Genomic DNA, 26569 nt, shown 5'->3' with positions numbered 1-26569 from the left:
ATCTCACCCTGCGCCCTTAGCTCAGCAGCTCAATTCTGCCTCCACATCAAGAAGGGCAGAATAGAGCTGGTGAGACTGTCCCCAACACCAGAGGAGCAAAATAATGATCTCAGTGTTAATGGCAAAAGCTTGGTCTGGCTCAAACCAATAGCCAAAGCTCCATAGACTTGGAGAAGCTGTTTAAGTTCCTCCTCTGAACATAAGCACACACACCCCACAGGCTTTCGGTCATCAGCCATGCCACTAAATGCCAGGATGCAATCCAGACACTTACCTTCTCTACCCGGAAAGTGATTTCTCTGGAAGACATTTGCAGAATGGGAGCAACAAACTCACACGTGACATCCACTTGCATTATCTGTGCCTTCCCTGCCCTGCTCCCCACGATGGCATGACACAGCAGCCGCTCCTTCACCACCTGCATGCAAGAGTCACACTTCACCCAGTGGGTGCTAGCAGGGTGTCCAGAAAACATATTGCATTTGCTAGCCACCTAACCATGGACTGTATTACTGCCACAAAGGTACAGTCACTGGTGTCCTCAATAGTCCCCTTTTCTTTTTATGCTGCATCCTGTTTATTCTGCACTCAAATGTCCATAATGCTACACCCTAATATCCACAAAAGGCACTCATGAGTCACGTGCTGCTTACAATTGCAATAATCCCTGCCCCAAATGATTATTTTTTATTTCTCCCATTGCCAAGCATAATGCTTACAGAAACCTATAGGAACTGATTAAAAAACCCAAAACCATATTAAGGGAAACAGGTGATAGAAGGGCCAATGCTAGCAAACCCTTTCTTGGAAGCTTAGTGGAAAGGATCCATGACAAAAACCCAAATAGCCTGACTGCCTTCAGGTAAAGAGGGGATCACTCATTGCCAGGATGTACTGTGCCCTCCTAGAGCTGGTTTTAAAATAAACCTCCCCAGGAAAGAGATGTCTTGCACTTCACATGAAAACCCTCTGCTTAAGCTGGATGCTCTTACATTCGAGACTTTTTCCTGATTTCTCATGGTTTCACTTCCCCAAATTCCCCTCTTTATTTCTCACTCTTCCCTCTGATACACCACCACAACTCAACTCCTCCTCAGAGCCTACAGACTTCAAAATCACCTGTGTTGCACATGCAATGCAGGGATTTGGGCTTCTGATCAAACTGAAGATTATTAAATTCTCAAGACCCAAGGAAGGTGGAAAGCCCGCTTCCAGGGTCTTGGCTTTGACAGCAGGAGCCACGTAGCCACAGCTGAGCTCATAGATGCCCTTTTGGCTTTCCAGGCAAGACACCCTCACCAGTGCCCTGATCACTTCATTTTCTTTCTAGTACCTTTTTCCTTCTTCAGCAAAACCTTTGGGCTCAGAACTGTTCAGGGACAGTCCCAGCACTGTCACCTAGGTGAGTATTCAAGTCTTCCCCAAACTACCACTGAGGCAACCCTTTAAAACACTAGTATCACAGCAGGATCTTAATGTAGATTTATTCCACATTCATTTAAACATCTGTGCCCAGCAGTCCTGGAGCCAGGATTAGCTGGTAGCTTCTCTGCAGAGTTGGATTTCCTCTGGAAAGAAGGGTCCAGGGAGGAGAACACCCAGTGACCCTGCTGAAATCTCCCCCCCGAGCTGCCATCCAAGGGTGCTGAAGACCTGGCTGCCCTTGGGACACGGGGGCTGACTGGGGCAAGCTGTTATGGAAATATTGACAAAAGTCAAGCTGTCAATTATAATGATTCCTGGGAACAGTTTCCCACGTGAATGAACATCACTGTGATCATTAGAGCTGACACACTGTGTTCATTTTTCTCCTCCAGGACTCAGTGCTAGACAAGCTCTCTGCCCATGTTTGTCTACAGAGGAAAAATGAAGCTCCCAGACACTTCCCCCAGATATATTATTTAGCATTTTTTTGTTTACTTTCTGCCTGTGCTCCTAGTCTAAGTGTACATTATTTTGCCTGCCCTTCCTTTCTGTCTCAGCACACAACACCTTCTAACCTGCCATTTGCCCCTGAAGTAGCAATATTTCCTTCAGCCCCTATTTTGGTATCAGCAAGTTGGGTTTATGGTAGCTATGGAAACATGAAAAAAAAGCCTTAGCAACTGATGGTAGCCAGCAAGGAAAGCAACTGGTGCTGCCATGGTAACTTGTGGCATTAAAACAGTTTCTTGAAAGCACTTGCTCATTGTCTCAGGCGCATGTCAAGGGGCTGCAGAAGAAGTCCCAGTGCAGGTGATCTGTTGGGGAAGGCTCAGTCCTTGTGGGGCACCTCACCTGGGGAGTGCTGGAGGAGCCTTCCAGCATCATCTCCATAGTCTTGCCCGGCATCAGCTCCATCCTCAGCGGTCGAAGCTTAAATACTGGGCAGGCAGGTTTGGGGCCCTGGGAGGAATCTTTGCCCTTGGTGTTACTGACAGCAGGGAGATGATCACGGTGGCGAAATGGGGTGAAACCTTCCGTTGTCCAATAGAGCTGATGGGTGCGTCGTCCTTTGTTTGTTATCTTGAAGTGGTAACAGCAGGCATCCAGGCTAAAAGAGAAGCAGAAATGGAAAATATCACGGTAGCTGCTATTTCCCAGTAGTCACCCAGCTTCAGCACTCCAGTGGTGTTACCTGACTGCACACTCAGCAATAAAACCACCTCTGGAAAGGCTGACCTAGCTCAAAGCTTCAACAAAAGCCAGACCTTGGTTGCCCCTAAGTTTATCACCATCCAGCAGCTGGTCTGCTTGCGTAAAGCAAGGAAAAGCTTCATGAAGCTCATCATCTCAGTTGCTGCAGACAGAGCATCACCAGCCTTTGGTGCTTAATACTCGGAGGATTTTTTCCAAGGTGCTTCCTGCAGGTCTCGCTGCATTAGACACTAAGCTGGCCTGGCCTAGCTGCAAGTGGATGGAGGAAGAGCTTCGCTGCCATTTCACCTTCCCCTTGGGATATGCTGCCTCAGATGGCTTCCTCTGAAGATGCTATTGGGGAGCTGCAGGTGATCTGGGCACCATTTGCCTTGCTGGTGGGACCCCTGCCCTGGCACCCATGTTATTCCCCCTCATCCCCCATCCCTTAGGGAGCATCCAACCCTCATCATCACCCCCCAACACATCAGCCTTTGCCTGAACAGTGCCACTTGGTTTGTGTTTTAGGAAGATAAATGCAGTGTGAGAACACAGGATCAACAGAAGTTTCCCCAATACAAATAGGGCAGCTGCTGAAGGAATGGAACAACAACAAGAGATTAATAACTAGAGCTAGGTATAAAACAAAATGAATATTCAATGGAAATTGATTCCTTCGTGTAAAGAAACATTAACTGCAGGCTCGTCTAGAGTAATTATTTTACCCTCTATAAATCTGAACATGACCAGGAAATGAATTGGTCCTGAAACAGTTATTGTTTTTCTGAAAGGTACAGAATATGTGGCTTACAAAACACGTCTGCTGCAAGCAGCTAAATACAAACACAGAAGTGACAGTATAGAACTAGTCTTTGAAACAAACTTAAAAAATGATGTGTACAAGTTCAGTATAAAATGGTTTATGTTGTGGACAGCAACAGATGAAAGCTTGCAGAAGCTCTGGGTAGATGCAGAATTTGTGGCTCTGGGAAAGCCCAACTCAGATGAGATGTTACCCGAGTCCCCCCTCAGCTCACCTACCCAGTGGCAGTTCTGCAGCCAACAGCAATGGCAACAACTCCAAACTGAGCCTGTGGGCAAAGACGTGAAGGGGGGCAGAGGACAAGGACATGAATCACATTGACACTATCCCCTCCGTTGTGTAGCCAATTTGTGGCTGCACAGAGCACAGGACACACTGGACAAGCACCAACCTCCCTGCAATGACCCTGCTTAGGTGGGTGGCTTGTGGATGCATATTTAAACCCCCCAAATCTATCCTAAATGCTTAAGGTAGGATTAACCTGTTCTTTCTACCCCAAAATTTAGGTATTGGAACACTGTGGACTCTCTTTGCAGTCAGGAAAAGGAACAGGTACCTTGAGAAGACTATTCCCATCCCAAGAGGTCTCCAACACAAGGCAAACAGCACTTTGAAAAGGCTTATTTCTCTCCCATTTATAAGAAGGTGCCTGGTTTCAGACACACCCATTAGGATCAGTGAATCCCCTCCTTGGAGCCAAGCTCTTTCAGTTAACACGCTCAGTTTATCCTGCCCAGCCTCAGTGGATTTCTCTTCGTTTCAGAGCTGGTCCTGCAGCCACCCTTGCTTGCCCATGCCTCAGGCTGCTGCTGCAGCATTGATGGAGGAGATGGCAAGGAAAGCAGGCAGAAGAAACAAAAAAAGAGCAACTACATCTAATAAAGTGCAGCCCAGCAGGGGACCCAGGGAAGATGAGCGAACTGAGGGATGATACAGGGCAAAGAAATTCTGCTGCTCCTCCAGAACTCCTGGGCAGAGGCGAAAAAAACCAGCACCATTAATTTAGTCGAGGAGTTGCTAACAAGCTACCGCTAAGGTTTTCCACTGTTGTGAGATGATACTCCATAGTTAATGGAAAAGCAAGGAACATTATTGCAAAAGAAAATATGTTTATACCTGTAATGTAGCATTTTCCAGCCGGAGGCTTCTGGGACCTGCTGTTATCAAATAAAGATTTGGAGGAAAAAGTGAAGAAATAAACGTATTATAACTAAAGACAATTCAGTGACAATTTAGCAACCAGTTTCCATTTTGGTGGCTTGGTGGCTTTTAAGGGTATCTAACGACTGTTCCCTGCGGCTTCATTGAAACAGAGCCAGGACCTTGCGCACTGAAGAAGAACTAGCCTGAAGGACGACAGCAAAACTCCTTGCTGAGCTCACGGGAGCTGAGAGATACCCTACCTGAAATGGGGTCCCAAGTTGAGCTCCGGAGCAAAGGGTTTGTCAGTGACAATTGTGGTGCCGATGCCAACAGCCCGGACGGGGATGACATAGGTATGGCTGTTCTCTATGAATAGGTTCACCTCGTCTTTGAATTTCTCAGTGTCATCCAAGTTTGCTATGACAGCCACAGACACCTTGGTCTCAGGGGGGATCACTCCTTTGCTGGGTTCAATCCTCCAGCATGAGCATTTGCCAGCCTGTAAGACAAACCAAACACTAACTTAGGACAGAAACCATGAAGCCTGGTCTCTTGTGGGGTGCAGGAAAAGGAAGGACTAAAGATATGATGGTAAAAACCATAAAGGCTTAATTTCCCTATATCTAAGCTACGGTGTCTGGAAACAGCAACTATGCAGCAGCTTATACAAGCTGTATTTTACCCTCTAACAGACTCACTTCATTAACCCAGTTTTGCCTAACCCAAGGGATGCCTATTCTCAGGAGAAGGTTACTCCCCCTCCATTCTCTCTTTTGGAGCACACGCCAAGGGAAGCTACTTTATCTCTCCTGGCTTCCTGACAATAATGGCCACGTTTGCATAAAGGCTCAAGGCCAGAGGAAGCCAGGACTGCTCAAATCCCACTGCAGTGGCCACATGGCTGGGGGATACTGCTGAAAGCCTGAAGAATAACTGCAAAACCAGTTGATCAAAACCCCAACACCAAAGTCTTCTTTCCCAAGAGTTAGGCAGTGCTTCTCAACAGCCCCTGAGGAACTGAAGCACCCAGTTCCCACTGATCATCAGCTGCAGCAAGGTACCCCAGTGTCCTCTGCTTTGGAAAACTCAGCTATAAATGTTTATAGCAAGGCAGTAAAACAATAAGGAAAAAGAAAACTGCAAGACATGCCCTGTGGGCATGGCCCAGGCTTCCCAATCACTCTCTTCCTCTGGTTTCTCCTCGAACCTCCCTCTACGGATGGGGCAATAAAGGTGCTGGACCCCAGCCTATCTAAAACCACATTCACAGGAAATAAGCTTGCAGAAGAGAAATGCATGCAATGCTCCCTGGCCAGCAAGAAATGCACTGGGATGTAGACATAAGGCTTCAAAGTGTCCATCACAGTGTTAGCGGTACATGCACCAGAGGTCAGTACTGTGTTTGGGACGACAGGCACTACTCACTCAAAACTCCACAGTATTCTAAGAAAAAAGGTTTTTTTTCATAGAAAGCAATGACATGCTTGGAGACCTGACATGATCCAAGCAAGTGCTTGATCCAGGTGAAGTTAGCTCAGATTTCCATCCATCAGGCTGGCAGCACTGAGCTCTAACAGGACACCAGACAGCCCAAGGGAGAAGAGCATCAGAAAACCAAGCAGCACTTCGAAGTCATGGGAAGCATTTTAGAAACCCCCCCCAAAACAACCTCTGCTAACAAGAGTAAGACTAGCCAAACACCAGGGAAGCAATAAATTGCTGAGCATTCAGGGTCCCAGCAGCATGTATAGATGCCCCATCTACAATAACTCCTTAAGCTGACTGTGACCTGCACAGAGGGCAGGGCAGGTCTGCATGCCTGCATCCCAGGATGGAACATGCCAAAGGCATCTAAATTATTCCAGGCACTGGCAAAATTAATGAACTCAGCTCCATTTAATTTGCCCTCTAGAGCTGCAAAACAAAGTCTTAAAAAAAAAAAAAAAAAGAAAATGAGATGGAAGAAGGTGGTTGGCACAGGGCAAACACTGGGGCCTCGCTGACCACATTGGATCCCACCAACCCTCTTCTGTTGTCCCCATATCCTGTGTGTAGCTGCTCACTAGCCTCGGAGGCATCCACTGCACTGCCGTCAGCCAAGGGCTACCCAGCCAACACGTTCACACCGAGCCAGTGGGTGTTAGGTTTTCATTGACATTAACGTACAACTTTTCCTCCGATTCATGCTGATATGGGGTAGCTCACTTGAAAAGGAGACCCGATAGCTCTGCTCCAGAGGTGAATCTGCAAGTCTGCCATCTGACAAAGCTCATTTATCAAAGCTTGGCAACAAGCCAGGCAGTAAATTGTACCCAAGAAACTATTACTGAGGAATAATGATAGGCTGTCTCAATGGAGCCAGACTTCAAATTTCCCAGGGTGACATAGTGCAGACCCACCATACCCTGCCAGGCCAACAGCCCACTCCAGAGAAGCATAATTTGCATCGTGTCCTCATTCTTTCAGTTAGCATTTGATGTGGGTCCAAGGGGCAGCACAGTGCATCACTGAACAGGAGACCTGCCAGGACCAAAAAGCTCTGCCAGGCCAGATTCACTCAGGTTTCTAGGTCAGCTTCTGCCTACACCGATCCAGGCTGTGTCCCAGAGACTAGAAATCTCTTGGAGACATGCTAAACCTCCCCCACAACACACACACTTTGAAGACCAAGATCTAACTTCTGATAACATCCCTGCTACTTGCTTATCCTTGAATGCTGCGGAAAATGATGCAATAGCTGTATGCACTGGATAAGCAAAGTCGGTGGCTATTTTTGTCCCTGTAGGAGCTTGCACTAATGGACATCAGAGTCCCTGAATGCTAGGCAAGGGTTGGGATCAATCACTTAAACAGTAAGTTCAATGCTGAGATCATTACCTTCTCCCAGGACAGATTTCCATTGTGAATAAGGGCTGCCAAAATTTGGTTGTAATAGACACCAGCATGCATCTGAAATGCGTGACTGGCTGCCCTAAGGGACGACTGAGGAGCCACCACACTCAGTTCTCTTGAAGCTACTTAAAGCTAGTTAAAGTGATCTGGTCATTCTGGCCTTACACAAGTGAAAGAGGAAGCAGAACTCAATAGTCAAAACGCAGTTGTACTTTACCAAGCCATGCTTCTAGTGAGAGAGCATTCCCACCGTGTCAGGCGGACCCATCACTCCTCACGGAGGCTGCACATGAAGGGGAAATAAATCCCCATCCTACATCAGTTGTGCACCAAGCCTTGGCCCTGGTGCTTTAGCAGTCCCGAGGTAGGGGACCCTGCGTTCTTCATTTCAAAGCTACTTTTTATCCGCACAAACTGCCAGTGGCAGAAAACAGCCAAAAAGCACCCTGAGCCCCAGCAGGAGATGGAGATCAGAGCATGAGGCTGGCTAGATGCTCCCACCAACAACCAGCCTCCTCCTGGCACCTTGGCACCAGCACCTCCTTGGCAAAAGCATAGGGACCACTTTGGTTTAGCCTCTGTCCTGGAGCACCATCAAGGTGATGTTTTATGAAATCAAAAAGCAGAGCCTCTAAAAAAAAAAAAAAAAAATTGAAGTGGGGCACTCGCTGCCACTAGCAAGGGACCCTAATTTGTACCCTAATTTGTCACACTTGGTTCAGCTAATAGCTGACTGCTGAGCAAGCTAACAAAGCTTGTCTCCAGTTGTGTCCCCTGTCCATAGCTCACCCCTCCAGATCCCATCTGCCCTCCTTGGTGTGCTGGGGAGACCAGTGCCACCACTCCGCACATTGGGGTTCTCCAGCCAGTACACGAGCACAGCTTGGCTGGCTGCTGCCAAGCACAACATTTAATAACCAAACTCCTTCACTGAGTCATTCTTGCTTGTAGGAACATAATTGCCTTGAGAACTTCTACCCTTCTTTAATTCAGTTGGCCAACGGGTGCAGCACAATACGACGAGTTTAGTCTCCCTAGATGAGCAGAATAACAATTTCTCTGATTACTGAAATACAGAAATTTTGAAAGGGTGTGAACTCACATAAGACACCTGACATGACAAAAAACTAACTCTTCCCTGTGGTCAGGTTCCAGGCACTTTTTCCAAGGTCTCCTCCAAACCTCTGCTCCCCTTTTTAAGAGCCACATGCCCTGGACCTAAGCTCATGTGACCCTGGGAGGGACACAGCCTTCCACCTTCCTCAGGTTTTGGCACAACCAGTTGCCAGCACAAGACTGGATGCTCCTGGCCATGACCCCTGTTCATGACTGATGCCGTGTGCTGCGAGGCATGGTCAGCTACAATGAATGGTCCCCTCTGGCTCTGGCAAGACCAAACTGGCTGGAAATCAGCAAATTGGTACTGCTGTATTAGCAAAACACAGCCTTTAAAACCCAAACCCATGGTTTAAGTCTAAGGGTTAGCTTAGCTTTTGGAGCACCATGAGGCTCTGGTGGGACAGCTCTGGAGAGAGTTAAGCCTATGCATCTTCATCTTCAAAAGTCTTGCTCACCTTGGAAGAGACCACATATGCAGGGCCAGTGCTGCCCATACCCTGGAAAGTTAATTTAACACTCATTTCTAAATAGCATCGCAGATATCATTTGAAGGGCACGGCACTCTCTGCCTGTGTCTTGCTATGAGCAAACACTGACGGGCTGGCTAATTATTCAGATGCTTGGGGGGGAGAAAGGTAATTTACAGTAGATTTAAAAACCACCCTCTTGCCAATTCAAGTCTGCTCCCACTTCAGTGAAAGCAGTTGGAGAGAGCTATGAACAATACTGACACGCTCTTCAAAGCCTTCCCTCCCCGCAGCCTGCCCAATTTGCTCAGACAACAACAAAATCACCCATCAGCCAGAACAAGAAACAGAATCACTAAAGCAGCATCCCTTTATCAGCACTGTTTTTAAGTTTATTTCCCTGTTTTGCTGTCTCTCCATATGGCTGTTTCTTTAATAAAGGGAATGTCGTCAAAAGCTTGAGATAATAAGCAATGAAATTAGTAAATGAAACAAATCCTGCACTAATGAGGAGAGAGGCAAGCATGGGAATGGGAACTGCATGTTCTCCCCTTGCTTACACCACATTTGACCAAGAGCCTTTATACATTGCCTGAAAATCAGTTGACTTTTCTCCAGTAAATTCCAGTGAGAAGATAAACAGTTACAGCTTTTTTTTTTTTAAAACTAAACAAAACTTGGTCTCTTCTGCAATGTCAGCTCCAATTGAATTTGATGGCAGCTCATCCCTGGGAAGGTGAAAGGGGATCTACTTGCCAGACACTCTCCTGAAGACAACACATCTGGCTGTACAACCCCTGCTAGAAACCAGGCGGCAGCCAGCTCCACCAGAAGAGGGGTCTGGATTAGGGAGGTCAAGGATCAGGTCCCCAAATTAAGACTGTCATAAGAGGAGGAAATTCCAAGAAAGGTTTTCTCTCTCCTCCCTCATTACAAGGCACCAGGAAACCACCATTTGCCTCCCTGCACATACCAGACCCAGTATGGTGGTTATGCAGGCAGAAGAAAGCTGGCACTGATTAACAAAACTTACACCGTAGGCCTGTCTTTTCTGATCACACAGGCGTGATATGCAGTTGCCTTTCGTGATGCCGAGTGATGTCATTCTTAGTAGCTGAATAAAATATCCCTGAGAAGACAGAGTGACAAAGAACAAGTAGGAAATTATCAAAGAAAGATGCTTTTTCCTCCCTGCCTTTCTGGAGGGAGAGCAAACACTTCCATTAATCAATACAACTCTTTTGCACTTGTCAATATGGCAAAAATCAGACGCTTAGGGAGACAGGAAAAGAAGATGACAGCAGCAGCAAGGAGAAGAAACAGCCACCTTTTTCAGCAGGTCACATCAGCCCCCAGCTACACTGCAACAGCCCCTTCATGTTGACCTATTCTTCCAGTCTTTTCTACCCAAGAAAAAGGCAAATACTCCCCTTGCTGGATTCCAGAGGATTCTCTAACAAGGCTGCCTGGCAGCTGGGAAAGTAACCTGACAAGGAAAAGTACATCAGACAGACACAGGATTCAGTGGGTGAGCACAGGATGACACACTGGTCCCAAGGGTCACAGACCTGAAGATACCCTGGCAAGCAGGGATAAGCCAGAGGACTAAAGTATGAAGTCCCTACACTCCTCTTCAAACCCCAACAGCCCCATTACAATGCACAGCTTTGCAGAGGTTTTATTTATTTTCTTCTGGTGGCAGAGATGCTCAGTGCTGTTCCCTGCAACTCATAGAATAGACTAGACCCAACTCGTCCAACGGAGAGAAGAGGAGAGGAGTAATTCCTTAAATCACTATCCCAAAAGCGAAGTTATCCACAAGAAGCATCTCTCCTTGCTCAGATAATGCTCTTTTCTCCCATAAAGAAAGAAGAAAGCTTGACTTGACAGGAACAGCAATTTGCACATGATGGTTAAGGATACCACCAAGGTGCAGCATAGCCGTCTGCATTACGGAATTTTCCTTTTCTGTTTCAAACAAGACACCAGCCTTTTACTTGCCCTGTTGCTGTTCCTTAATTTAATCTCATTCAGTTTGCTGAGCTGCCAGTCAGTGTGCTGTAACATTGCTGATCCAACGCTGCTGTGAAAATTTCAATCAATAGCTCTTTCTTTCGAGTGGGGACTGTAATCTATAAGTCTAACTGCAAACAGCCACGGTTTCAAGATTAGCCATCAAGCGGAAGACAGGGAAATCACAGCTCACTGTCCTGCAGAAATCTCCAAGCAGGGAATCAAAGCAGCAGCTTTGGCATCTTGGAGAACACAAGACTTGGGTTCAGGGGCAGGAGTGACTGAAGGATGCCCAAGTCACCCACCAGCTAGGCTAAGGGACAGCTGGAGCCGTTTCTGCTCTCGGATGTCCATGTGCAGTTCGCCCTGACACCTGACTGCATCTCAAATTTTAGTTCCAAAATCATTCAGTCCTTTCTTCTTCCCATCAAGAAACTACCAGGCAGCCTAAGGCAGCAGCAAAGGGCAAAACTTCATTTGAGGCAGCAAGACAGCACCAAAATAGGTAGCTGCTGAGGGGAAGGGAGTAGCTCGAGCACATCTTGCCTGCTGCAGTGCTGGTCCCATCAGGCAGGCTCAGCATCACCATGTTGAGTCTGTCTGAAGAGCCCCTGTTGAAACAGCTGATCGAGCAGGTTCCCAGGACCTGCCTCCTCAAACATCTCCATGATAGCAGCAGCTGTCCTGAGAAGCAGAGATGCTCACCATGGGGTAACCCAGCCCTGTGGAGTCAGCAGGGGGGACTAAGGAGCAGCAGAGGCCATCTTTACTGCAGGGAAAGAAACCATCCCTGATCCACCTTATATTATTGTTCTGTTTATTGATTAGCCAAAATATTTGCTGAGATTGCAGTGGCCAGGGTAGGATTTATTGCCCAATCCCATGCATTAGGTCCCTGAGGCAATGGAGAGGCAGATATACCCTGCAAGCCCCCCTGGGTATGCTGCAAGCTGTCCAGGGGAGGGAGAGAAGGCATTACACCAGAACAGCAGTACCTAAACCGCTCTGCAGGTCAGTGCCTGGTATGAGTGTGCAAAACCCAGCATTTATACACCACGACCACCCATCCAAGGTGACTTGCTTGCTGCAGAGATGGAAAGCAGATTTTCATTGTGGAGTCAAAGAAAGCTGCCCTGGGAATGCCCCACTTTGAGGTTGCATTTATCCCCCAAACAGCTGGAAGAGCAGCAAAAGGGAAATCCAGCCCCCTTCTCCTTGGCCGAGGAGGCTGATCCTGTACTCTCACACACTGCCTGATGCTTTATCCACAGACACAACCAAGTCCACAGCACCAGGCCTGGCTTAACAAGCTCCAGAAGTTCAACCCACCTCGCACAGAGAAGAACAAACCTCCTCCAAACCCTATTTTCAAGCCCTTTATGGATCCCCCTCTTCCAGTGGGGAGCACATCCCACCCAGCCTCAGCACATGAGGCCTTCCCGGCTGCAGCATCCCTGCTCTCCCTGCCAGGGAAGCAGCCAAGCTCTCCTTCCGCTATATAGCTTGTCACATTATGCAGCCTCCATAAATTAAACAGCCTTTTGCTGCAGCTAGTCTCCAGAGATGCTCTGCAATGCTACGGAGTCCACTGACTCCATAGTTACATGACCCTTACCAGTATATTTTTGTGCAACAATGCAGCTGGTTTGACCCCCAGTAGGTGTGAGACTCACCTCACCACGAGCAGTTTGAGGACAGACCTCACACCTTAGTCTCCATCATTAATGGTGGTGTGACACAAAGCAAATGCAGATGTAACAGAGAAACCAAAGGCAAATCTGTGCCCTTCCAGGAACAAAGAGCCACAGGGTTCTCTTGATCTCAGAGGTGCAAAACCATGACTCTCATAGCTAAATACCTTCCACAAAATAAAGGGAGAACTTGTAAACATGATCCAGACTCATTTCTGCTCAAACACCTATGCAAACTGTCCCTTTTACTAAGGGGTGCCCCTGCTAAAACTGCCCCCTCTTACTGTATTGTGATGGAATATCTTGCTTTCTCTCTCATATAGCAATATGGAAATGTTTCATATAAAACTCAAGTCACAGGCCGCTATGGAGCAGTCATTTTCATTGGAAAATAGCCCCACAGATACTTACCATCTGTGCCCTGAAGGACGCCGGGATGACAGTCTGATTGGAGAGGTGGAGAGTTCGAGAAGCATCTTGTAGAACTTGGATACTGCCAAAATTTATCTTACTCGGATGCACGTAGACAACTGGTCCTTCTCCAATGCTCACTAAATGGATTTTCTGCTCCAGGAAGCAGGTAGGAAAGATCAAAAAGAACAGGGAAAGTTTAAAAAGATTAGACAGCTCTAAGGGTACTCCTAGACCGAAGGATAATTACAGCTGTTTGAAGTTTTCAGTGGTGTAAGACTGAAACAGAAGGCCCGCAGCAAGTGTGAGATCTAGAGTGATCCCATCTGAAAGCTACAAGCTGCCATTATCAGGGGATAAAGAAATCCTGTTTCCCATGCTTTTTCACACCTCCTCCACAGTTAGCTCTCTTTCCTCTACCTTGTGCCTGCTCCCCCTCCTTTTACTACTCAGTCTTGCCCCACACCGCCCACCCCGACTTCTGCTGCTGCACAGCCACACTTGGACAGTAACTGCTTTAATATTCCCCAAACTACACTTGTGAAAACCAGCACAAATGAGCAGCAAAAGCAGGCTCTTCACAATAGAGATCACGTAAGTTAGTTGCCTCTGATTTGTGTTTATGTGTATTCCTGGTATTATATGAATAATGGGCATTATTAATTACATCTTTCAAACAGTATTTTTTTCTTTTGACAGTCTGAGACTGAAAAGTTTTGTTCTTGCAGAACTGGTGCAAACTACTGGAAGAGAAATGTGGATCCCTTCGCTAAACCACCTTCTCACATCATTAAAACCAGTAAGAACTTAACCAGTCTTGCTGGATTTCACTGGTTCCGAACACCCCAACTCTTAAACAGGATCTAAATGCGTAAAACTCCCAACGCTGACAAGCTGCTGTATGATTCACTGGAGGGCAAGGAGTATGATTTAACCACAAAAGAAACCAGCTTCCATGACGTAAAACCTTTAATGATGTCTGACTCAAGGAAATGGCACTGACAGCTGTCAGAATCACTAGTCCAACTCAGCCCAAAGGAGCAGCATCCAGAAATGCTCATCCCTTGACAGGACAGTACTGCGTGCAAGTAAGAGCCAAAAATCATGTACCAAGGCTGGTACCTCAAAATTAAGGAGCTAAAGCCATGCGTAATGATGGACCTTTTATCCCTCCAGGAGATTGGAGGCATGGAGAGCTGCAGTCTGGGTAATGCTGCCCAAAGCTCCTGGGAAAGAGGAGCTGGAGGGAAGAGCTGTGCCTCACCAGCTGGCTTTCCTTCCAGGTGACAGCAGGGCAGAAGCAACAAAGGCGGGGCAGAACCCTTTGGAGATGAGCACAACAACATCTGGAGGATGCTCAGGCTAGCTGGCTTCAATGAAAGTGTGTACTAACACAATATACCCTTGCCAAGGAAAGGGATTATAGAAAAACCCCTTCATCTACAGTCATCTTAAATGGGACAAGAAAACCCCTGTTCAACAGCATAACAGGCAATGTGACACACAGGGAGAGGGAGTAAAAGGAGATGGCAACTTTGCCATCAGTAATATTGACACGCCCCCTTCCCCCAGCAGCACTGCTGGCTTTGTCAATGGGTATATAATGTCACATTTGATCATTTAGGAATGAATTGCATCTGGCCCTGGCAGACAGCCATGCTTTGAGTGACTGTTTATTCTGATAGCAACCAGATGCCAAATCCCCTGCCTGTGGCACACGACCCTGCCTTGCCACCGCTAACCCCAGGGTTGGATTTTACCAGTTCCTTAATGCAGAAGACTACATACACCAAATAGAAGCTGGCACACAGTCACCTGCAAACAAAATACCAGGCAACAGACCCATGGAGGAATTCTACACAACCTGGATGAAAGACCTGTACCGCATTTCACCTAAAACAGTGTAAAGACTTGGTATCAATACTAGACAGCATAACTTAAGACAAGAGCAAGCTTATATTTTGTTTTATGGGAGTACATTGCAGCGATTCCCCTGAGGTCAGATTTGCATCATATGACCCATATGGGTAAAATTTGCCACACTGCAACGTAGACAACGGCTAGCTGTTCTGCTAGCCTAGAAAGCTTTGGATGAGTTGGCTACTAGGGAACTACTGATAACTCCACTCAAACTATAAGGCAGACCTATAGAAAATGCAAAGAATCTAACCTGACAGTCAGAAACTCAGGTCTGTGCTGTCGATAAACCCAGCGAGCTTTCTACCAGCTGGCACCAACTGAATATAAACGCTGCACAGTAAAGATCGACTTAGTGGACACACAGATTTGCTCAGTTTCATCCTAGTCATTTACTTTAGGGACAACCATGATTCTCTGCTGAAATGCTTGTCCTCTGGGTGAAAGACTGACATATACATCTCCAAATAAAAAAAAAAGATTAAGGTACAGTAAAGTTTGAAACTATAAATTGTTAACCCAAGGGTAAAAGCTTTGTAAGAAATCTGTAGTTAAAAAACAAGCTGACAGTTAAACAATTGGTTATTCTAGTGGGAAGAAACCCTCCTTTTTAAGGGAAGCATGCCTTATATTTATGAGCAACTGTTTCATCAAACTTCAGTCTTCCCTGTAAAGCCTGCATTGCCTGGCCTTCCTGTTGACTGGTTTACACGCACATCCACAACACCCTGGGTTGAGATGTTCTGTGGCATCCGTGGGATTTAGCGGCATAGTTTCCATTCGTTTTAATAAAAGTTTAAATCCCTGCAACTACTTTCAAAATGTCAGCCTTCCTTTCTGTTACAGAAAGCTTAAGGTTCCCAGCAATCCTCTGACATCGTCTTTCATGCTCAGAGACATGACAAGGCATTTTAAAACAGCTGCTTCAAAAGTTAATATCATCTTAAATTAAAGTTTAATTAACTAGATTTGTTCTCTATTTCAGCTAGATGAAGCCAGGACACTACATAGAACATTCTCTTGCCTACATTTTGTTGTCATTGCTGCTGTTGCATATGCCTGAATGCAAACAAAGTCTTTCAGGAGGCTTTAGTCCAGGAATGCTTTGCCTTGTCCATTTCCAAGCTTGGTAGAAAAACCCAAAGCCTCTGCACTCCAGGTGCAAGCAGTGTGGAGACTTGTGTGTCTTTGGCTGGGGCTTTTGGCAAAGAGAGAGGATGGATATTCCTCAGACATGATGGGCCTGACTTTGAGCGTGGTTTCTTACTCAGTGCTTGTTTTAGCAGGATTCACAGATGTTCTCGTGTGCTCCTGAACAAAAGTTCTAATGAAGCAGCAGTGGCTGTTTGTCTAATATGGCAGAGTATGAGACCCAGGGATTGCTCTGGGTTTCAGACTGAGCTTGTTATCCTGTCCTACGTACCCATAATTAAATGCTGTGTCAGACACTTAGATTACCAGCTAAAAGGATACTATCCTTTCTCTTTTCTAGGCATTAGCTGTTGCTTATGCTATGAATCCCTTTTTTACTTGTCCACACCAGCCATATATTACAAGTTCTTGTTTTCCCAGGAAGGATCCCTGAAATCAGCAACCCTGCCTGTACACTTTACACCCCAAGAAGATGAGTCGCATGAAAGCCCACATCTCCCCTAGCACTCACCAGAGGGGATCCTTCACTCCCAAACACCGCAACATGAGCAACAGTGTCCTGCTCTCCTATCACCTGGGCTTCCAGTGTAAATGGGACCTCCACCGAGCTGCGAGGCTGGATAATCCCACACGGCACAGGGCTGGAGTACAACACAGCATCCTCCTCCTTGTGTTCCTATAAGGGACAGAATCAAATGCAACTTCAGAATGACCTTTAAGGATACTTTAAACTCCTTAATATCTACCACAATAGCAATCCACACACATTTTAAAAAATCCCTAGGACAAAGCAGAAAGGCATAAAGCAAGATGCAAGACTTGTATGGGCTTAGCATCCTCAGAGAGTCCGAAAGCTGCTGCACCTACAAACACCCACTTCTATGCTGGCAGCCTCCTTGCAGAAGCTTTTCACAGCCCTCTAAGTTCTCCTGCATGAAAGCACCCCAAAGACTAGAATATAAACTGCTTCCTAAAGTTTATATTCAGATACGTTCCTGTTCTCAGGAACTAAAGGTTTGCTGAGAACAGGAACCTACCTGAATATAAACTAGCAAGCTCTTATCCAAACCCCTTTTTTTGCTAATAAACCCCTCGATAAGATTTGAGGGCAGCAGGCGGATGCGATGCCAAACCTGAGGAAGAACGCCATAGCAGCCCGGAAGATTGCTGTCGTTCACAAGGGTCAGCATCTGCTGGTAAGGGAATTTTAGAAAGCACCGTCCGAACGTCACGACGGGGTTGAGCACTCGCAGCGGAGGAACTACACATCTAGACAAAGAGATGACCAAAAGGGAATTAGAGACACTGAGAGAATGTAGAATTTTTTTACTCCCCAAATAGTGTGAAATGGAGCATAACACATTTGTCACTGTCAAATAGATATTTAATACCCCTACAGCGATAAATCACCTTTACCTTACTTTTACTCAACCACCTCTTGTAAAGGAGGGGCAAACCCTGAGAATCAGTACCACAGAGGCTGCCAAGTGCCCAGGCAGAGCACGGAGCCCTGTTCCAGAGCTGTCTGATCAGCTTTGCCCCTCCTTTGCCCCAGGAGGCTTGCAAGGACCCTCCCAATAGTCCCAGCAAGGCGTGAGCTCTGGGGCAGCCTTCCCACCACGGGCCAGTGCTCACCGAGGCTCAAGGAACACAAAACCCCAGTGTCTCAATAAAAACAACTTCCCTTCTCTCCCATACCACTGTCACCCTGCCTGAAAACTCAGCTATTTGCCCCAGCAACAGAGGGCACAAGCCACCACCTGCCTTATGCAGTGGGTGATCACCCTCTCCCAGTTCCTATAGCCCTTCACCCCCATGGATCCATACACTGTCTGTTCCCATTTGCACTTGTTTTACAAAACCGCAGCCCAGGAACTGACTGGATGACTGCATGGGAGAGGGAAGAGCACCAGTGAACTGCATCCCTCTTGTAATTAAACTGACACCCACCGCAGCACAACAGGACTGAATCTGGCTGCAGCAAGAACAACTTTCGGCTTAAGTCTGAGAACATTAATGCTCAAAGGAGCCAGAGAAACCTGAGCTCACCTTCACATCAAGGACTATTTTCCCCTTCGTAAGGTCTTTACTTTTACCCGCTGCCTTTACTTTTCCCTCACCAGTCCTGCCATAAGCCCCTTTCCCATTCGCACACGCCTTTGTTAACTGAACCAGACACCAGCTTTCAGCAGGCTGCTCGCTGCATCCCAAACAAATGGTGCATTTTGGTTGCAACCCAGCACAAGTCCACCACTTGCAGGAAGGAGAGGCAGTCCTTTGGAAATTTGTTACACCTCAAGCGCCAAAAACCAGGCCAATAATGAATATAATTACTGTTCCCTTCAAAAAAAGGCTCAGGACCATACCTGTCCATTGAGCACAGGTGCTTCTCAACACAGGCTGCTTTCAAAGCACGGCCATTCTTATATCTAGCTGAGCAGAACTAGCTCATTAAGCCATGCTTCTCATTTGGAGCTGGAGCCTGCAAACCACGTGCAAGGCAGCGCGCTGGCGATGGATGCACAAGGAGAGACGATGAACTGCAAGGAAAGCACTGATACCTGGCTGTGAGGAGCAGCGCCAACACCTCCTTGCCAACACCATCCACATCCACCACCAGTGCCAGCTCGTATCTCTTCACGGTGTTGGAACACAGCGTGACCTGATGAAAGAGAAGAGCATCAAATATATCATCACTCCCAAAAGCCATCATGCACGCGTGGTATCTGCTGGTTCTTGTTCCACAGTAAGGAAAGGGAGGATTTTGCCTTAATTCTTCTGCTGGTCCATGTGTAGAGCACAGGCTCTGGGAGTAACAGAAGTCTCCTGACAATATGTGATTTGTTAAATAGACTTTGCAGTTATCAGGGCATACGTAAGCTAAATTAAAACACAATTAGGCTAATGCTCTACTCACCGCTGTTAAAATTAAGGGACCAATTTTTAATCTCGACTACAATAGCATAAATCCAGGAGGAAATCTGTTGGCTTTAACAGAATGAGTTCAGCTTTACAGTGGGAAGCTGAGGGCAAAATGTGGCCCAGCAGATGCTGTGCAGTTCATGTCTGCCAGAGCTTTTTCAGTCCCTGTTGGAGATCACCACACTAAATACAACTTATTCTGCTCAACAGGAGAGGAGACATAAGACCAGGAAGAAAAGCAAACTGTTTTATACAATGACAGCTCTCTTTTTAACAGCCATGTTCTGTCCTCATCCTTCCTCTGCCCACTTTAAATCAAAGAAATCACTCTTCCCAGCTCTCAAAAAACACATGTATGGCTTCTGTACTTGACCATACAGTACATGATCTTCAGCTTACTCAGTCCCAGAGTAACCCAGCTAATGAAAGCCTAACACTAGTGCAGCTATCTTACTCATGTTATGCTCAAAGCTAGCAGCGCTAAAGCCCTCTCACACATCAAGTGAAGCTTCAGCTCCACCTGCTGAAGCACATATGGCTAGACTCTTCCCATACCTGGATATCCAGGAGTCCCTGGCAGCGGATGGTCCCTCTGCAGGGCTTTATGGTAAATTCAGTTGGCTTGATGTGACCTTGAGCTCCCCTTCTCCAGGATGGGCGTGTGCTGTCCGACATCTGAACAAAACTGGTAACACTAGGCTCTCCCGAGCCATCCCCAGGAATGCGAAGGTTGAAAGTCATGGGCACCAAGGAGGTGTTAGTGAGGCGACATGACAATGTGCAAGGAAAGCCTAGGAAAATGATACAAATATGAATTTATGCACCAATTATCCCATGCTTCCTAGTGTCAAAATCCTGTTATGATAAAACTGTGCTTGGAGTTCAGCTCCTTTCATTCTGAATTACAGCTAATTGAGAAGCTAAGCAACCAATTAATTGTCACTTAAGTTCCCTTTTCTGCTGATCACGGAGATTGCTTCCTTGGAAATGACCACTCTCAGCAAGGCTGAACACCAGAAATTTCTCCCTCTAACTGTAAAGAGCTCTCTCACCTGCCCCCAAAGAAGCACTAATTATTTCTCACTTATGAGTGTGCATCCAAACACACCATTTATTCTGAAAATTCAAACCATAAAATTCCCTGTTAACTCCACAGACACTCCCACAGTTTTCAATACATAAAAGCAGCATATTGTCAGAGGAGATGCTACAGTAAAAGAAAAGAAGGATGAAATTGGGAACTATAGCATGACGCAAAGCACTAATGCAGTTTCTCTAGGCAGGATCCTTAAGGCACCTCCTGTTTTGCGGCAACCAGACTGAGCACGTGACAACTCACAGCCCAATTCACTGGAGGCAAATCTTGTGCTTGCTTAGAAATTAGCAGGAACCATGTCTCACCTTACCCAACAAATGCGGACATCACACTGGCTTTTATTACTGCCCACAAAGGTTTCCATCACTTTAGCTTTGATACTTGCTTTCCGTAATGGAAAACCAGTGATACAACCACAGCTGATGGGGATGTTCTGTGGAGACAGGACATCAGCCCACAACCTCCTCTGGAGTGAACGTCTGGCTTGGCTGGCCAGCTCTGCAAGAAGGAGACATCCCCCATGGCCTGCTTACCAAGCATTATTTGAATAAAGATAGGGAAGAAAACCAACTGCAGATACAGCAGTTTCTCCATGCCCATCAACAGTAACCATTACCCACCTCCAGCAACTCCTCCAGCAAGGAGGCGGGAGGTGCACAAGAAGGACAAACACAGGCTTCACAATTCCAAACAAGACTGAAGTCGCCAGATGCAGACAACAGTCAGCAGCACAGTTAAGAAAAGCAAAAATACAAGAGTTGCCTTCAGCTGAAAAGGCCTTGTTAATGAAATCAGATTAAGTAGGATGAATCTCCTATTACATAACCATACTTCTGCCTGGTGCGTTTCTTGTTTTATTTATTCAAAAGGAAATAAAGAAGTGGCAGAGTGGTGATGTAGGGAGGGGAGAAGCGGCTCAGGAAGGATAATGAGTTTTCTTAAAAAGTCCATGAACAGCATGAAAACACAGAGGCATCCTGGCTGCAGAATGATAATGGCCCTTCAATCAATCCACAATTGATTTCACATTTAAACTTCAGATCATCTCAGTAAAAAGCCTTTTGTGAGACTGAGATGGAGAACCAGAATCTGCATTTCAATGGAGACGCTCTGGATGCCTAGCCACCAGCTCTGTCAACAGAGCTGGGCTTGCGGTGGGGAAGGAGAAGGAGCCCACATCTGAGAACATCAGTGTCTGATGCAGAGCTATTGCTTGGGCATATTGCTGATAACAAGGTGCCCTCTCCCAGCACTAATTAACATCTCACACTAAAGGTCAGGTGGGTAAATGGCATCCTTGCCTTGCAACAGCAACATTTACCCAGAACAGCTACAGGCTAGTACATGGCTTAAACTCCCTTCTCCTGCAGTCCCATCCCCTGGGCCCTTTGTGACAAGGACTTTCACAGTCATTCTGCTGCCAAGGATTGGGAGATTGGGGCTGAACAGACTATGAAGGACCCCAGAAAATACTGACTTTCTATTCCTTTGGTCCTATCTGATCTCATGATGGCAAAATACTGCCTAAGCAACCAGCAGCCTTGGTTTTAACACTCTGAAGACTCCTACGGAGGAACACAAGTGATGGATGCTCTGGGGTAAAGTGCTCCATTTCGATAATGCACAGACCTCTCAACCTGTGGTCTAAGCCCAGGGCACACTCACCGAAGGAGACGTCACCGAAGCGGAGACAAGGTACATCAAAATGAAAAGTTGGTCCGATGACACAACCCCTGTGAGGACAAAAACAGGCAGAGGCAGCATTGGCTTGGTTAAATAGAATTGCAAAGCTTTGGCTTGTGTAACCGCTCAGGTGGATAAAAGCTGGTGTCAGAACCACAGCAGGTGTCAAATTAACTTGTCACCCTTGTGCTTAGCACAGCACCCACGTGGACAGGAGGCAGCCAAAGTGGTCAGCAGCTGAGAGCTGCTGGTGTGGCTTAAGCCACTATGTCAGGCAGGGTATGCCCCCAAGTTGTTGCTGGCCCAATGAAGGAACCCTGAACAAGTGATGGCTCTGTGCCTCAGTTTCCCCATCTGTAATGCAATGGACACAGAGGTGTCCACACAAAAGTGGACTCGTAACTTTGGTTCCCCACTTTGGTATTTCTTAGCTGGAACTGGTGTTTCCATGGAGTATATGGACATCTTTCTCAGAAGATCTTGATCCACACAGGCACTATGCATGCAGGATTTTGAGGCATGAATCCAGGGGAGCCCCAAACATCCATTGAGAAGAGCAGCAACAGTTCTACACAGTGGACAGTTGAATTTGGAGGAAAATATCAGCTCGTCACCAGTGCACCAGCTGACACATCCAAGAGCAACATGTCTTAAACCACCAAACATAGGTGTCCTGAACCCACCATGCTACCTTGCCCATCCTTAAATTCAGCACAGGCTCCAAACCCCAAAACTCACCGACATCTGCTGACATCAGCACTTGAAGCTGCACAACATTCATTCATTTCATGGTCTATGCCAATGAATGCCAGCTCTGCCCCTTAGTTAAAAATCAAGGACCACAGTGAAGGGTGCCCTCTAGTTTTATTTACACGACTGCCACTGGATCCATTCTACACATGAACAGATCCCAGCATCCTGCAAGAGGGACCTGTGTTCATCCATGGTGCCCCGTTTCCAGCATCCCTTTCTAAACACCAAAGAAACAAGCATTCAGGACAATCTAAGTTTGGTTTCCAAGTAAAGAATAATCACCTATGGTTTGAGCATCTTCTGATTGCATACTTAAAAAGGACTTAAAAACTGACTTTGAGGAGTTTCAATTCAATACTAATTCTCAATTCTTGGAGCTGAATCAGTTCCTGAGAATAAGTCAGGTAGCAAATTCCTGCTGCTGCTAAAGTTTCCTCTCCAAGGACCTGATATAATTAGCCTTAACCGCCCAAGCCCTAACAGCTTACTTTGGATGGAGCAACAGGAGCAGACACGCTTTCCATCACAGCACTTGCCAGGAGATGATGGAAAACTACTTCCAAACCAACCACAACTGGGGATCACACTGGGAAACTGCCAAGGATGAGCCTTGCCAGGCAAGTGGGGAAATGACTGCCATTTCTGCTGAGTGCACTGTATCTGTAGTCAAGTAAGTTAAACATGAATGACTGCCCAGAAGGCTCAGGCAAGGAGCCAACCCAGAGCTCTGTGCACCACAGCTGATAACGGTACAGCTTGCAAGAAAATGGGGGGAAAAGGCAGTGTTTCTGCCAACAACTGTGTTTTACAGTAGCATTAAATAATGCATTTGTGAGCAGGAAGGATAACACAGGATGGGAAAGGAACTGCTTGAACTCTCATCCCCTTTCCTTCCTTTGCAGCCCAGTGTCCCACCAGCCAGCTCACTTTCATTCAAAAGAACTGGGAGTTTTTCCTCCTGGGAGGACTAAATCCAGTGCACAAAACCTCCTGAAAAGGGAGGCTCAGCTTGACCTGGTAGGTGGACATCTCAAAGGCATTTGAAAACACAGTTTGAGTTGTGGGGCTGGAGAATAAGAGATAAGGGCTGGATATAGATCCTTGAAAAAGGCAAGACAAAAATCGAGGAGGCAGATGACATCTCAGGGAGGAGTGGACTGCAATGGGAATTATTGCTGAGGGACAGCTATATGGGAGCAGGTGGGGATGCTGGGGTACCATCAGATGGGCTGCATAGGAGCCACCATCCAGGAAGGAAGAGTACAAGGATAGAGAAGAAATAAAAAAAAGGACCAGCAATCATCTTTCACTGAGATAAAAGGTCTGCACTGAGCCCAGGCTAGCGCTGGCAGAACAGGGCAGAGGGTGGCCACAGAGAAGGGGAGGACGTGCTGGGCACTGGGAGCCAGGACTTCGGTGGGGAAAAAAAGACCACTTCATTTGGTTGTGGGGAAGCCAGAAGCCAGCTATCCCGCTGATAGCTGTTTCCTTCCCCAGGAGCAAGCCCACTGCAGGGCAGAGGCAGCAGGCACTATCCAAGCAATACTGTATTCTACCTGTGATAAGCGCATCTCTGCAAGCGAAACTTGCCCTTGCTCAAGGAGAAAGCTGCTTATGCAATAACATCCCGTGACCAGTTTGGGGGATGGACAGAGGAGAATAAATTATTTGATTGTGAAATGTTCTCTCGATTTCCAAAAAAAGCAGCACTTTCCCTCCAAACACAAAGCCAACATAATTGTTTCTTTACTGAGGTCGACCTACTCACCACTCTTCTCTTGCAAAGTAATAACCTTGTTGCTCTTTTTAATCCATTTTCCCTTACCTTATTGGTAGAATAGGCTGCAGATTCCTTTCATTTCTTTACTACCTTGATCTAGTGCCTCCCAACAGCAGCAGCTCAGGAGGCTGGCTGCTGAGGAGGCACAACCAGCCCCAAACCTCCAGAGCACCCACCATCAGCTTTCCTGCCTACACCACGATATCCCACCAGCCCGTGGTTGAGACTAACTGGGACAAGTTCACATGCTGCTGTGGTCCTGAGAAGTGAGCTTTGCCTCTCCTATCATAAACTTTTTTTTTTTCTTCCCTTCTCCCCTTTTTGCTCAGTAAGGGTTATCTTTTGCCACAGCACCAGCCCAGGGAATGATGCTCAAGTCTTTGTGACTGTACTTGCTGCAGAGCTCCTCATCTCCCCCATCAGCACTTTCCTGGCTGCAGAAAAAAGCTACCATAGCACTCACGGCACAAGAACCGGGAGAACAGCTTGTCCCAACGCATTAGCATGAGAGATGATGTTGAGGCTGCTGCTACCCATTTTGTATGGATTATTAACAGAGGATTTTAAAAACACTGCTTCTAGCTGCAGAATCACCCAAGCTGGCCCAGCCCTTCAATCATCTCCAAAGCTCTGTTGGCCTCGCTGTGTGTTTGGGTGGGACATCCCAGTCCATCTACTGCCCAAAACTGATACCACCCCACTGTCTGCCATGGCCCAAGGAGGAACGAGCTACCTGTAGGAAGGAGTCACTCCAGCTCCTGGGTACCCAGACTGGGCAGCAGTCATCTCCACACCTTACCTGTGCAGCCTCCAGTCAAACTTTTTCCAGCATGGGCAGTGTCACTTAAATCCCCAGGGTCCTCACACAGAGATATCAAAGGGTCACAAAAGAAACCTGCTGCTGCCAAATTCTGTACAAACAGCATCCTGGAAAGTCACAGAGCCACCCTGGCTCAACCATGAAGGCAAAGCTGGTTCCCAGAGGGACTCAAGACGTTCAGAGTTAAACTGGGTATTGAGGACATAGGAGACAATTACACTTCACCTCTTCCTCTTCTCCATCATAAAAATGAGGTAGGTAGGACATGATTACCCAGAGATAGCTACAGATGTACCCACCAAGCTCCTATAACCCTCCTCACCTGATAGTCAAGGTCACAGGCTCAGGAGATCCATTCACACTAAACCTGAATTCTTCCGTGAACTTCCCCAGGATGGTGGAACTGAAGGAGATCCGGATGACTTGGAGCCCGTCCGGCAAAATGATGCCCTCCCTGGGGAGAAGGGTGAAGCAAGAGCCCAGAGCTGTAGATGGAGGAACCAAGCTGAAGAGGGCATCAATGGCTCCTTTGTTAAACAGGATCGCCTGCAGCAGCAAGAAAGCAAAATGGAAATACATAAGGAATGTTCCTTTCTTATAGAAGGCCAATTTGTTTTCTAATTAAACAATTAACTTCCGTAAGAGGCAGAAGATGCTGCTTGGCAAAAGCCAAAGAAAATACAAACAAGGCAAGTTCTGCCATTGGATTTTTTCCATGCAAAGCAGTGATAACTTCACATAAACAGAGTCACTCTGGGTTTATTCCACTGACACAGAGCAGTCCACTTTGACTTGCAGTGCAAAGGACATGCTCAGCATCACTGAGTTGATTCAGACCTGTCCCTAAGAGCAACAAAGGGTGGTTGCAGCATTACTAGTGAATCACCAACTGCTTCTGCTCCAAATAAGTCTGATCCTGCCAAGGGCAGAACATGTTCAACTTCCATTGCGGCCAACAAGTTTATTGCATACAGCAAAAGACACTTCAGGTCAGCATGATAGCCAACTTCAGAAGTAATCCCCAACTCTGCTATGGTATATAGCTCAGGTTTCCTTTATTTTTAATTTAATCTGCTAGTTTCTTAGTCTTTGCTCAACCAGAAACGTCAAGAAAAGATGAGTAAGATGCATAGGGGCTCTACCTATTCTTCTGAAAGAATTTATCTTTCATAAATATTCACAAGCACTATCTAAGATTTTACCATTATTAGAATAAACTGCAAATTTAGAGCCAAGCTGTATTTTGTTGAACACTCAAGACACCTACTGCC

The 26569-nt window shown here is 46.6% G+C and overlaps 2 protein-coding genes across 2 annotated transcripts in view; both read right to left on the bottom strand.

Annotated features, from left to right (window-relative positions):
- Window positions 1-2340, bottom strand: part of LOC104842692 (hydrocephalus-inducing protein homolog) — a 70950-nt gene extending 68610 nt beyond the window's left edge. Inside the window, exons 1-2 of the mRNA XM_010585204.1 lie at window positions 2278-2340; window positions 275-418 (exon numbers count right to left, since the gene is read on the bottom strand). Coding sequence (XP_010583506.1) covers window positions 275-418; window positions 2278-2340 — 207 coding nt within the window. The remainder of the gene's footprint in view (window positions 1-274; window positions 419-2277) is intronic.
- Window positions 2341-4838: 2498 nt separating this feature from the next.
- Window positions 4839-26569, bottom strand: part of LOC104841986 (hydrocephalus-inducing protein homolog) — a 90549-nt gene continuing 68818 nt past the window's right edge. Inside the window, exons 12-19 of the mRNA XM_010584043.1 lie at window positions 25621-25844; window positions 21928-21995; window positions 19722-19957; window positions 18806-18906; window positions 17378-17513; window positions 16756-16920; window positions 13176-13328; window positions 4839-5081 (exon numbers count right to left, since the gene is read on the bottom strand). Of these exons, the coding sequence (XP_010582345.1) occupies window positions 4839-5081; window positions 13176-13328; window positions 16756-16920; window positions 17378-17513; window positions 18806-18906; window positions 19722-19957; window positions 21928-21995; window positions 25621-25844 (1326 nt within the window). The remainder of the gene's footprint in view (window positions 5082-13175; window positions 13329-16755; window positions 16921-17377; window positions 17514-18805; window positions 18907-19721; window positions 19958-21927; window positions 21996-25620; window positions 25845-26569) is intronic.

This window comes from Haliaeetus leucocephalus, unplaced genomic scaffold, assembly GCF_000737465.1.
Source record: "Haliaeetus leucocephalus isolate CR32 unplaced genomic scaffold, Haliaeetus_leucocephalus-4.0 Scaffold92, whole genome shotgun sequence".
Taxonomy (NCBI): Eukaryota; Metazoa; Chordata; class Aves; order Accipitriformes; family Accipitridae; genus Haliaeetus; species Haliaeetus leucocephalus.
This window is presented reverse-complemented; position numbering and strand designations above follow the sequence as displayed.